This window comes from Pteropus alecto, unplaced genomic scaffold (assembly GCF_000325575.1).
Source record: "Pteropus alecto unplaced genomic scaffold, ASM32557v1 scaffold45, whole genome shotgun sequence".
Classification (NCBI taxonomy): Eukaryota; Metazoa; Chordata; class Mammalia; order Chiroptera; family Pteropodidae; genus Pteropus; species Pteropus alecto.
In genome coordinates this window covers 20,899,478-20,912,314 of record NW_006442491.1, presented here as the reverse complement: position 1 = coordinate 20,912,314, position 12,837 = coordinate 20,899,478, and the positions used below count along the sequence as shown (strand labels likewise).

Genomic DNA, 12,837 nt, shown 5'->3' with positions numbered 1-12,837 from the left:
TATAAATCTAGAATTCTAAATCTAGTGAAAATATCCTTCAAAACTGATGGTGACATAAACATGTTTTCAGATAAAAGCTGAGAGAATTTATTGCCAGGAGGTGCACACTAAGATAAATGGTAAAGAAAGTTTTTAAAGATGAATGGAAATCATCCCACAGGGAAAAAGAGATGTGTGGGAAGAAATAAAAAGAACCAGAAATGTTAAAGTCAATAAATATAAAAGACTATATTTTCTAATTTCTTTAAAAATCTATTGATTGTTTAAAGCAATAATAATAATAATAATAATAATAATGATGATGTATTATGAGGTTTATAATGTAAGAAAATATGACAATAAGCACAAATAGCTGGAGATAAATAAAATATTATTATGAGCCTCTTATACTGTATAAGTAGTATAACATTATAAGTTATATTTTATATAGTATCAATATATTAATAGAATATTAATTATAAATGATAAGGATGTATAATATTATAATCATTAGAACACACACTAAAAAAACTAGAGGTACAGTTAACCAACAGAAACAATAACAAAAGCAAACTGAAAATTATTAATTCAAAAGAAGGCAGAAAAGGAGGAACAAAAGAAATTGAGGGAAAAATAATAGCAAGATGTAAGATTTAATTCTTAAGACCAACTATCAGTAATAACATTAAATGTAAATGTACAACATAGTACAATTAAAACGTAAAGATTAACAGACTGGATAAAAATAATAAGACCAAAGAACACACTGCTTATAAGATTTTTTTTGGTCTCTCTCAAAGCAGCATACTTTATATACAAAGACACAGGACTGAAAGTAAAGAATGGAGGAAGGTATACCATATAAATACTAATCACAAGAAAGCTAGAGTGGATATCTTAATATTTATGAAGTAGAAAAGCAGGCAAGGGACTAAAAGTATGAAGCAATGCAAAGCATAAGAGAATATTTACCATTAAACCATTATTTTACTTAAAAATTTTACCTGATTTTTTTCAATATGCTCCATGAAAATATCTGCATATTAATTTGAGATTCTTTTTAACGACATGTTACATGGCATAGTGGTTATAGAACTGGTATTTCAAAGGGTGATCTAGCATTACTTCTACCATCAAAATTACTACTTTTGAAGCAAAGTTCTATATGACTAGAATTCTTTTCCATGACGTTATAAATCTTCAAACTTCTGATTACATAGAAAATATACCAGAAAGACGGTATAAAAATCACAGCACCACTAGACTACTTCTTTGTAAGATTTAGTTTGAATTAACTTGTAAGATAGTTCCTCTACCCTCTGCCTCCACAAGAACCTGTCCTACCTCTCTCTCACTATTTTGTTGCCAGATTTGTTGAAAAAGAAATTTAGACTGTCTACTGAATATATTCCTTAATTTCTTGCAGTCTGGCTCCTAATCTACCACCGGTCTAACTGTTCTAACTGTTTCCTTAAGGATTATCATAACTGAATAGCTGCTGCATCTCCTAAAGATTCCTCATTTTCCTTGGCTTCTGAAATGCAGTATATGACAGAATGGGATATCAACTCTGACAGCACCACACAAACAATGGCTACTCTTCCCTAGTTACTCTTTGTGACTCATGCTTTCCAGCCTCCATCTCTCTGCTCATAACATCTCTCATTTCTGCAAAACTGAATCCTCCCCAACTTTCAAGGCTCAACTTAAATATCATCAGCTACTCGCTTCATGATTAAAACTAGATGTCTCCCTCCTTTGACTTCCCATAGCACTTTCCTTGTTCCTCTTTCAACACTTACAAGGTAGAAAAATGATCAATTATGTCCTTAATAATACACAATCAGTTCTAACAACGATTAGTAAAAAGGCAAAAATTATTTTTTGAAATACTGTCCACTAATGTTGCCAATTTTGAATGTACTGTAATCCAACAGAAAGGCCAAATTATGTCAAAAGAAGAATTCTCTCACCTGATATATTCTTCTTTATTTTCTTCTGTTACAAGAATATTGCCACCATTGGGTTTCAAATCATGACTCTTGATTTCACCCAAAATTTCTTTATCAACAGAGAAGTACATTTCCAATCCACATTCCTCAATATTGTTTTCTCTGCACAAATGAAATTTACACTATTTGTTACACTAATTAAATCATATAAAAATTTTAACTGAAGGACTATGTTCTTAAATAATTACTTTTAAACTATAATATGAAAATAAGAAAATTATAAATTATGCTCTAAAGTCATATTTTTGCCTAAGATTTTGGGTGTATTTCTGTAAAATTTATTATACTGAATAATGAGTCAAGTTTAATGTAGACCATTTAAATTTAATAAATCAGTTATATGTTTATAGTTTAGATAAGTTATCAACACCATAATGAAAGCATATAGACTATATTTTGATAAATTAAATGGAAACAAACTTACTTAACCCAGATGAGAGAATTGTAAAATTCTGGATCAATAGATTCTAAATCCTTGAGTCCAACTGGTTTGTTCAAGATACGCTTATAGAATGGCAAAGAAAAGCCTGTGTCTATGAATTTCCCATGGAACAGAGCCTATGCAAGAAAACAATACCATTTAAGATAATTTTATAATAGTCACTGTATTTCAGAATGTTACATGAGTTCATTTAAAAAAGGCTCCTCTGTCATGTGATCTGTTAGGCATATTTCTGGGAGATGGGCAAATACAACAAATCCAATCACAGAAATATCTTAGCGATGAGAAAATTTCAGATGAGAAAGTTAAACAATGCTTTAGTAATGCTGAATTAGCAAAGTAAACACAGTTCTCCAACTGTACTTACCATGGCAATAAACCTTCCAATAAATCGAAAATATTTCAGGTGATCTGGATTGATGTAAGAAGCGGGGTTTATCTGCAAGCAGTAGTTATCCTTCCCTGCATATTCAAACAGGCAATACATTGGGTTCAACACCTCATGTGACAAAAGAAAGAACCATTCTCTGAAATCAAAAAAAAAATTTAAGGTGAAAAATCTTGTAAGTAACCATGCCAACAAATCAATGTGCAGTGCTACAAAGTTCTCAGGAATCTACACTCAACTGGTCAGTTTCCTAATCTCAAGTTGCTTTTTACTGTTTCTGTTCAAACTGATATCTATTTTACGGAGATATTTACACCCTGCTTATTATTATATTTCAAAGAATCTAAGACATAATCATCTTTAAAGACACCATTATTTGATGAACCACTAAAAATTTTTTTCTCAATTATAATTGTGAAACACATGCCAATTTCAGAAACATTAAAATATGAAAATGTTAGTCTTAGAATCGATGAAATAGTATACATGGGCAAGTTTAAACTGCACTTTTGACTCATGTGGTTAGAGCAGCTAAAATGAGTCTAATATTATTCCATCTATTACTAAGACCCACAGTGATCCTTATCAAGTACCACTGCTCTCTAAATCCTAGACAAATATGAAAAAAAATCCATTTCACAGAGGCAATAACACTTAATTCAAGCCACTTATTCATTAGAAAAATACCAAGAAGTCCTAATGCAAATGCTGTGAAAATACCAACCACTATTAACATAAGATTATAGTTACTAATTAATATAACATGGGTGGGTCTGGTAGAACAGTAAGTGGAGCAGATCTGGGGCAATACATGTGATATCATCTTGTGTCTGAGATTTCTTTTCCTGTTAGTTCATGGCCTCTGGTGGTAATGCCGCTTAACACTTTAAAACTGCTGGCTGATTTTCTAATTGAATAATTGCCTTCCTCCTAAACTATCTCTAACCTGTACAAAATCAAATGTTTCTACTCATTTATTATTTACCTGTGACAACTTCATACATTTTGAAATGTGAACTCTGAAACACAACATAAATAAAAACTACTAAAATGTAGCCACCAGTTAGTGAGTACACAAAGATTCAGGGTTTGAACTAGGTCATTAATAAACAGTAGTTTTACTCTTCACAATAATCTTAGAAAAGTAGATATAACTATTCTTGTTTTACAGATGAAGATATTTGCCCCAGGTCATACTACTGAGTGCAGTAAAAGGATTGCAATCCAGTCTTGACTCCAAAGTCCTTGCCTTTCCACACTGCCACTGCTATGTAAAATTTTAACCTAATATAATATGTTGTTATGAAATAAGCAAAGCAGTCTATCTTCTAGGGTTTGACTAGAAGCTCTAATATTAAGAAAGTAGAATTAAAATTTTCAACTCCTATTTTAAACAGACTTCTATATTCTCAAAACATATATTAATCTCAGTTGGGAATTGAGTGATTATTACCTCTATCAGTAATCTGTGATGGGGAAAATGACTTGATCACTATAGGGCCTTGTATGCTCTGTGGAATAGACATAAGGTGGGAGATTGAACGCTGGCTTCTGGTTTGATGATGCAAAGCTTGTATCCAGGCTCTACAACTTAGTATATGTGCCTTAGGTGAGTCTCTAAATCTCACTATTACCTTTAAAATTCTATCTCACAGGGTTATTCTGAGGATTAAATAAGTGATGTGTGTGAAATCAACTAGCAGTACCTCAGAGTACCTTCTCAATTAATGCTGGTGAAATTCTGTAGCCTCAGAATAAAGGTACAATAATTTGCTATATCTCACTTTCCTGAAATATAAGATTGAGAAAATAATACTTGCAAGCAAAGTATAATGATACCTTTGGAGGAAAGGAACTAAGTTCTGAGTATTCATATTATCACTACCTTGCTACACCTCCATAATCTAAACCTTCTTCTCCTGGAAAAATCACCCACAAACGTCTTCGGAGATCTTGGGGACTGAAGCTCATTATCTACAAAATAATAATGTAAAAAAGAATTGGTAAAAGTAGTTGTTGAAACACCATTCTACCACTTCCAGGTTTGAAATCTCCCGCATTATAGGTAACTTAAAATTCCCCATGACATAGAATGGTATTTGTGGTCTAGTCAACACTATAAATACAGAAAATACATTAAAGTTTCATAATATTTTATATATTATACATATCTACATCTTTACATGCTTTATACATATATAATTTTTTTAAATGACCCTACTATTATCTTACAAAGTTGTTTCTCTTGCTTGCTTAAGGGCAGGATAACTGTTGGCATGGTCAGAGGTCCTTTTGTTTGTTTGTCTGTTTTGGTTTTGGCAGGTTTGGGTTTGTTTTACAGTCCAAAGGTATACATAATAGCGACTGGCTAACTTGGAAATGAAAAACAGTGGCTGCAAAGAGAATATAGTTAACTTTAGAAACTCATTCTCAGTAGGAACCTATAAATACCTGAAAAATCTACTCAAATTTTTGTGTCCCACTACAGTGGTTAATAAGATTATCTTCATATTTAAGGACAGTAGATTTAATAAGCTACAACTGATGGTCATTTGGGTTCTTCTTTTGTAAAACAAATTACTGGCCCAATTGGGCCAGTAGTACATTACAAATATTACTCTTCTAAGAAAAATAACAGACCCTGGAGAGAGGGAGAAGTTGATACAATGCCTCTATTTTAGGAAGTGATAAGAATGAATTCTCACATTTAAATATCCAGACAGGCTAAGTAACCTGTTTATGTCAGGGCTCTCTCAGTTCCCACAAAACTAATATATCATTTGAATGAATTCATATCTCATTCAAACAAAAAAAAAATCCCTTATGTAACAAAAAATTCAATGTTTATGACATGTTTTTGACAAATACTCTACAAATACTATAGGGTAGATATACAGCAATGCAAATGAGATGTTACAGGTTAAAAATATCCTCTTTTGTTGTTCTTTCCTTGCTCCCTCTGGTTATTTCTTGTCCTTATGGCTATTCCCCAAACCCTATGGCAGTCCCTGTTCTCTCTTGCTGTTCCCCCAAACCTGTGACTGTTCTCTTGGAAATTCTGGTTGTTCCTTTGCGCCCTGTGTCTGATACCTGGGGATTCACTGTTCCTTGGAAAAAAATACTTTTAAATATTATCCTTTAACAAATACCTAATATAAAGGAAAAATTTTTTTCCTGCAACTTTCCCCATAAGCACTTGTGCTACGTTATTAAAAACACTGACTACCAAAAACAACTTATCCAACAGTTATGAAAAAAAACTGATGACAATTTTGCTATCAGATTTGTCACTCTTCCAAAGCAATAATTTTTTTCAAGTTTTTACTTCATACTTATTTAATAAATGTCAAATGTCTAGGATGAAAATTTTAAACAATTGTTTTTGTACCATTTGGTCCGTCATTCTGCAAAAGCCTCTGATTTCAAAAGATAAAGGGGTATTTAATCATGTTTTGCAGATTTCAGCACCACTACAGGCAAGTTATGTTCTAAAAAACTAGCCCACCAAATTACTCAGTGACTATGCAGTGGTTATGAATACGAAAATTGGAAATAGGTAATAACTGGGGTGGGGAATGGCCTTGGAAACTTCTTTCAGATCAAGAAAATGACTCATAATCTTCTAAATGGCATTAGCCAAGCTCTGCTGCTAAAAAGCTATTTGCTCCTACTTAGCTGGATGCTAACTAGTTTTTCCTTTCAATGTTAATAACTGAGTTTCCAATTAGGAAATAAACATAACTTTCTGAAAGCAAGAAGCTAGCTACTGTCAACTATCTTGGAAAATCGCTTTTCCTTTGCATTCATTCAGTGTGGCACTTCTTGAAGCTGTAGCTACCACAATTTTCACAGGGGCTTGATAATAAAGAATCACAACCAGGTCTGGCCATAAAACAAGGACTAACTGGATGTTTTCACATTAAGACATTTTTCATTGGTCCTCTTAATCATCCCTATAACAAAATCACTTAACATTTAGTTGCAGCTGGTTGACAAAGTTGCAAAATAAAAGTAAATAGTAAATCAACTCAGGTTCTGAAGACAACTAAAAAAATTTGTGATGACTTCTGAAAACATCTTTTTACAGATATTGCCACCGATGACCAATTTACTTTCTTTCCTTTTTTTGTTTTTAAATTATAAGAGTACGATGCTTAAACCTACACTCAACTTTTTTCTTATAGTAATAGTTTTGTGGGGTTTTAAAAATAAAAAAAATGATGCATTTGAACATATAAAAGAAAAGAGTACCATGCTTATTGTAAAATTGCAAGTATTACAGAACTATATAAACAAAATCTTCCCCATTCCTTTTCTACCCATCTAATAATTTTCACATAAAAGTCTCTTTTCTTACTTAAATATCTATTTCAAATCAAACACTTAGTTTAGAAATGGAAACCTGAAACTCAATAATCACTTTAAGTTACTCAGACATTTCAAAAGCAAAAAACACACACAAAAAACTATCTGCATGTTTTTAAATTTTAAGTACTAAGGTAGCTGGCAATGAGATTAGACTTAATAATTCAAGGACTTCAAATCAAAAAGTTCCAAGACTGTTTAGATTTAAAGGTGGCTCTGGTCTGGCAGCCAGGGACAAATTAGTGAGTAGATAAAACCAGTACCTGCTGAAAAGAATCTTCAAACAATGTTTTCCTTGTCACTGTAATCTTTATGTGTTGTGGCATGGCCAGTTGCTGAAATATAAGAATGACTTAAGTCAACTCTCACCATTAAAATGGCCTATCAAAAACCCAAGAGGATAAAGTTTTATTTACTTTTGTCTATGCTTACAGAAACAAGCAGACAATGAATTTATATTCAATAATATTTAACCATGCATTTGTGAGCATTCGTGCTAATTATAGATCATTTGATATATAAGATACAGAGGAAAACAAGACCCCATATGCACCGTGCTTACTTAATGAGTCAAATAAATCTTAATTTTATTTTCAAAATGTTAATTTAGATTCTTCTTGCTTACATGGGCTCGGTTTGAGTTTGAAGTTTAAAAATATTTATCACAGTAACATTTAGAATAGCACATTAATTTTCTTTAGGACCTATAGAGAAATCATTAATTCAGTAAATATTTACTTATACATCAGAAATAACTGATCACATCTGAGAAAAATACTCTGAATATAACCGCATGTAATACGTGTATTATGTATCTATCAAACTGATATATAAATGTAGGTATCTATCAAAGTAATTTATATCAAATGCTAGCTATGAAAAGAGCTGATTACAATTTATACATAAAATGTTTTAACTCATTTGTTTGAGGACTTCTGCAATCTGAAAGTAATGAGTACTGGGAAGAAAGCAGCGATGTTTTCTTATTCGAATGGTTTCAAATTTATTCTTCTGGATAACAGAAGCCACAAAATGATCAAACTGATAAATCTATTTCTTTGATGTAAGAATAGGAGAAAGTGATTCTGATATTTTTCATTTTACCTGTTTTCCTATGAGTTCTTTCCACAATCAGCAACTGTGTAACATAAGCAACATAACAACAGAAAGGGAGTATAGAATTATAGTCCTGATACTAACCTGACACCAGAACCGGAAATACTGAAACTTTGCCTTGAAGTCTCGTACATAGGCTATCTGGGGTCCATTGTCTCTGAGGAAGAATGTTAATATGACAGTTGCTTATAAGATGAAAAAGCAAAATACAACAATCCTTCAGTACTTAGCAGTCAAATACAAAAATACCGTAATACAGCATATCCTTACCACCAGGACTATTTCCCCTATTTTTAAATTAAAAGACAGAAATAAATTTTCATCTTTTTAAAGCCATTATTGTGGGATTTTTCTATTATACAGTCAACAGAGGTAGGTAAAGTAGGTTCAATCTGAGGATGTTGTCTATCCCCAAATCCATTCTCTCCTTTGTCCTTAAGTCAGACTCCTGATTTTTACCTGGGCAGACTGATACAATAAAGATCACATTTCCCAGTGTGGCTGTGTGACTTAACTATGGCTAATAAGCTATAAGTGTTATATAGGATGTCCAGGAAGGCTCTTTTAAAGAGAGCTAGGTAGCTAGAAGTGATTTTTTTCTCTTTCCAATTTGATATTCACTTTACAGCTGCAGTGTAACTATGATAGCTCAAGTTTTCAGCAGCTATCCCAAACTATGAGGTAACCTTGAGGATAGAGATCATGGTCTGGGATGGCAGAACGGAAAGAAAGAAGCCTAGGTCAATGACACCAAGCTAGCCCTGAACTTCATATCACTGGCTTATTTGCTTTTTCCCCTGAACTACTTTTAATTTCATTTTCTAAATGTTCGATGTAACGATAAATTGATCTTGTATATTGACTTTGTATCCGGCAATACTATTAAATTCACTTACTAGCTCTAGTGGTTTTTTCTAGATTCTTTATGATTTTCTATATACACAATTATGTTATCTGTGTGGAAAAAAAAAAAAAAACAGTTTTTCTTCTTCCTTTCCTATATATATTTTCTTTCTCTTATCTCATAGCACTACCAATACATTGTTGAATGGAAGTAGTGACAGTAGATTTCCTTGTCTTATTCATGATCTTAAGAGGTATTTAAATCATCATTAAATGTGACGTTAGCTGTAGGTCTTTTGTAAATACAATTTCTCAGGTAAGAAAGTTTCCAAGACAGCTGAGAGTTTATCATAAACTGGCATTGTATTTTGTCAAGTGCTTCCTTGAAATGATCATAATTTTTCTCCTTTTATCTGATAATGTGGTAAATTACACTATATATTAAATCAATCTTGCATTCCTGGGATAAACTCCATATGATGATATTGTAATGTGCCTTTTATATCTTGCTAAATTTGTCATTATTTTGTTAAAGTTTTTATACATATGTTTATAGAAATATTAGTCAATTTTCTTATACTGTTCTTGTCTGATTTTGGTATTAGGATTATAGGAGCCTCATAAAATAAGCTGGGAAGTGTTCCCATTTCTAATATTTTATGAATGGTTTTGAATATGACTGATATTATTACTTATAGTACTGATAAAATTTACCAGTGAAGCCATCTAGATCAAATTTTCTTTATGGGAAATTGTTTAATTATGAATTCAATTTCTTTACCAGACATAAGACTGTTCAGATTTACTATTTCATATGTCCATTTTGGTGACTTGTATTTTTCAAGGAATTTGTTTGCTGTAAATAGCATTAAGTTATTCAAAATATACCCCTTATCATCTTTTAACGTCTGTAGAATGTGTAGCGATGTCTTTCTTTCACTTTCATATTAGTACTTTGTGGTTTTTTTTTTTCTCTCAGGTTTACTAGAGGTTATTAATATTATTAACCTTTTTCAAAGAGCCAACTTCTAGCTTTGACTTCTCTATTGTTTGTTTCATTTCCATTTTATTGACTTCTGCTTTTATGTTTATTTCCTTTCTTGTACTTATTTTGGAAGAAGTTTTCTTTTTTTGGTTTCCTAGATATGGAAGCAGAGATCACTGATATTATACCTTTCTTATTTTCTAATCTAGTCTTTTAAACAATATATTTTCCTCTGAGGACTACTTTTGTTAAATCCACAAGTTGTGTTTTTATTATCATTAAGTACAAAATATTTCCTAATTTCTCGTGGTTTCTTCTTTGAACCATGGATTACTCAGTAGTGTCTTGTGTAAGCCCCATTGGGCCACATTTTTAAATGATGGAGAGAAATAGACTTCTGTCGTACATAAGCCACTAATGTATTGAGATTTTCTGTTGTATGTATCCAAACTTAATTATAACTAAAATGAATGATACGACAGTATCTATTTATAATTTATTTCCATATCTAAGTCATTTCTAATTTCATTAATACCTAACTGGCCTGAACTCCTAGTTTCTGCTTTAAACATGGAAGTTTTTAATACACAGAAAGTATAAAATTAAAAAGTAATGAGACCAGAATTGTTCTGATATCAAAGTCAGACAAAGAAACTACAAGAATCCAACAAAATACTAGCACACTTAATTCAGCAGTATATTAAAAGGATTAATATTTTAATTCTTTTGACAAAGTAGGATTTATTTTTGAAATGCAAGGATGGTTCAACATATGAAAAATCAATGTAATATTCCATACATTAATAACAAAGAGAAAAAACCACATGATCATCTTAATTGATGCAAATAAAAGCATTTGATAAAATTCAACATCATTTTGATAAAAACACTCAACACACTCAGACTAGAAGGAAACCACCTCTACAAAATAAAGGCCATGTATCGAAATCCCATAGCTCACTTTATACTCGATGATGAAAGAAAGTAATCCCTCTAAGATCAAGAACAAGAACAAGGCAAGGATGTCTGCTTTCACCACTTCTATACAACAGTACTGGAAGTTCCAGCCAGAACAATTAGGCAAGAAAAAAAAGTCATCCAAATTGGAAAGTAAAAATTAACTCTGATTAAAGATGTGATCTTATATACAGAAAATCCTAAAAATTCCAGACAAAAATACCTGTTAGAACTAGTAAGTAAATTCAGCAAAGCAGAACATAAAACACACAAAATGAGTTACATTTCGATACACTAACGATCAACAATCTGAAAAGAAAATTAAGACAATTCCACTTACAAACAGCATCAAAAATAACAAAATATTTAGGAATTAACTTAACCATGGGGGTAAAAGACCTGCAGACCGAAAACTACAAAATGTTGCTGAAAGAAATTAAAGGCAGCAGATAAATGTAAAGACAGCCTATGTTCATGGATTAGAAGACTTAAATACTGTTAAGATGTCAGTACCAACCAAAGTGAACTACGTCTTCAATGCAATCCCTATCAAAATCCCAATTGCAGAAAGAGAAAAATCCACCTAAAATTCATATGGAATCTCGAGAAAATTCATATGGAATCTCTTGAAAAAGAATGATAAAGGTGGAGGACTCATATTTCCTGATTTCGAAATTTAATACAAAGTTACAGTAATCAAAATAGTGTAGTACTGGAATAAGACAGATATACAGACTAGCAGAATAGAAAGCCCAGAAATAAACTCTCACATAGATAGGACAGTCTTCAACAAATGGTGCTGGATATCCACTTGTAGAAGAATGAAATTGGACCCCTGACACAATTTGCAAAAATTAATTAAAAATGGATTCAAGGCCTAAATGTAAGAGCTAAAGCTGTAAAACTCTTAGGCAACACACAAAATGGGAGAAAATATTTGTAAATGATATAGCTGATAACAGATTAATACACAGAATATATAGAGAACTTCTAAAACTCAATAACAAAAAATTATTCAAAAATGGGGAAAGGACTAGAATAGACATTTCTTCAAAGAAGATATATAGACAGTAAGCACATAAAAAGATGCTCAACCCTGTGAGCATCTTTAGAGAAATAAAAACAAAAACCACAATGAGATATCACTTCATACCCATAGGATGGCATTATAAAAAACAAATAGAAAGCAAACTGTTGGTGTGGACTAAAAAACCGGAACTCATGTGCATTACTGATGGGAATGTAAAATAGTTTACCTACTGTGGAAAACAGTATGGCAGTGACTCAAAAAAACAGCATTCCCATTTGATCCAGCAATTCCATTTATGAGTATATACAGAAAAGAATTGAAAACAGGGATTTGAACAGAGATTTGTACACTCATATTCATAGCAGCATTATCCACAATAGCCAAAAGATGGAAACAACCTAAATGTCCACAAACAGACATGTAAACAAAATGTGATATAATCACAGAATGGAATATTATTCAGCCTTTAAAAAGGAATGAAATTCTGATACAAGCTACAACATAAATGAATCTTGGAGACGATGCTAAGTGAAATAAGCCAGTCACAGGTAATAAATAGTGTATGATTACACTTATATGAGTAGTCAAATTCATAAAGACAGAAAGTAGAATAGTAGTTATTAGGAACCAGGAGAGAAAAAGGATTAGAGTCATTGTTTAATGGGTACCGAGTTACAGTATGAGATGATAAAAAAGTTCTGGAGATAAATGGTGGCTGAT

General features: G+C 31.8%; 1 protein-coding gene across 2 annotated transcripts in view; it reads right to left on the bottom strand.

The window, feature by feature from the left end:
• Positions 1 to 12,837, bottom strand: part of ITCH (itchy E3 ubiquitin protein ligase) — a 145,052-nt gene that overhangs the window by 14,588 nt on the left and 117,627 nt on the right. For both annotated transcript variants that reach the window (XM_025039970.1, XM_006921736.3), the window contains exons 15-20: positions 8,387 to 8,459; positions 7,450 to 7,521; positions 4,707 to 4,795; positions 2,801 to 2,960; positions 2,416 to 2,549; positions 1,953 to 2,093 (exon numbers count right to left, since the gene is read on the bottom strand). In XM_025039970.1, the coding sequence (XP_024895738.1) occupies positions 1,953 to 2,093; positions 2,416 to 2,549; positions 2,801 to 2,960; positions 4,707 to 4,795; positions 7,450 to 7,521; positions 8,387 to 8,459 (669 nt within the window). The remainder of the gene's footprint in view (positions 1 to 1,952; positions 2,094 to 2,415; positions 2,550 to 2,800; positions 2,961 to 4,706; positions 4,796 to 7,449; positions 7,522 to 8,386; positions 8,460 to 12,837) is intronic.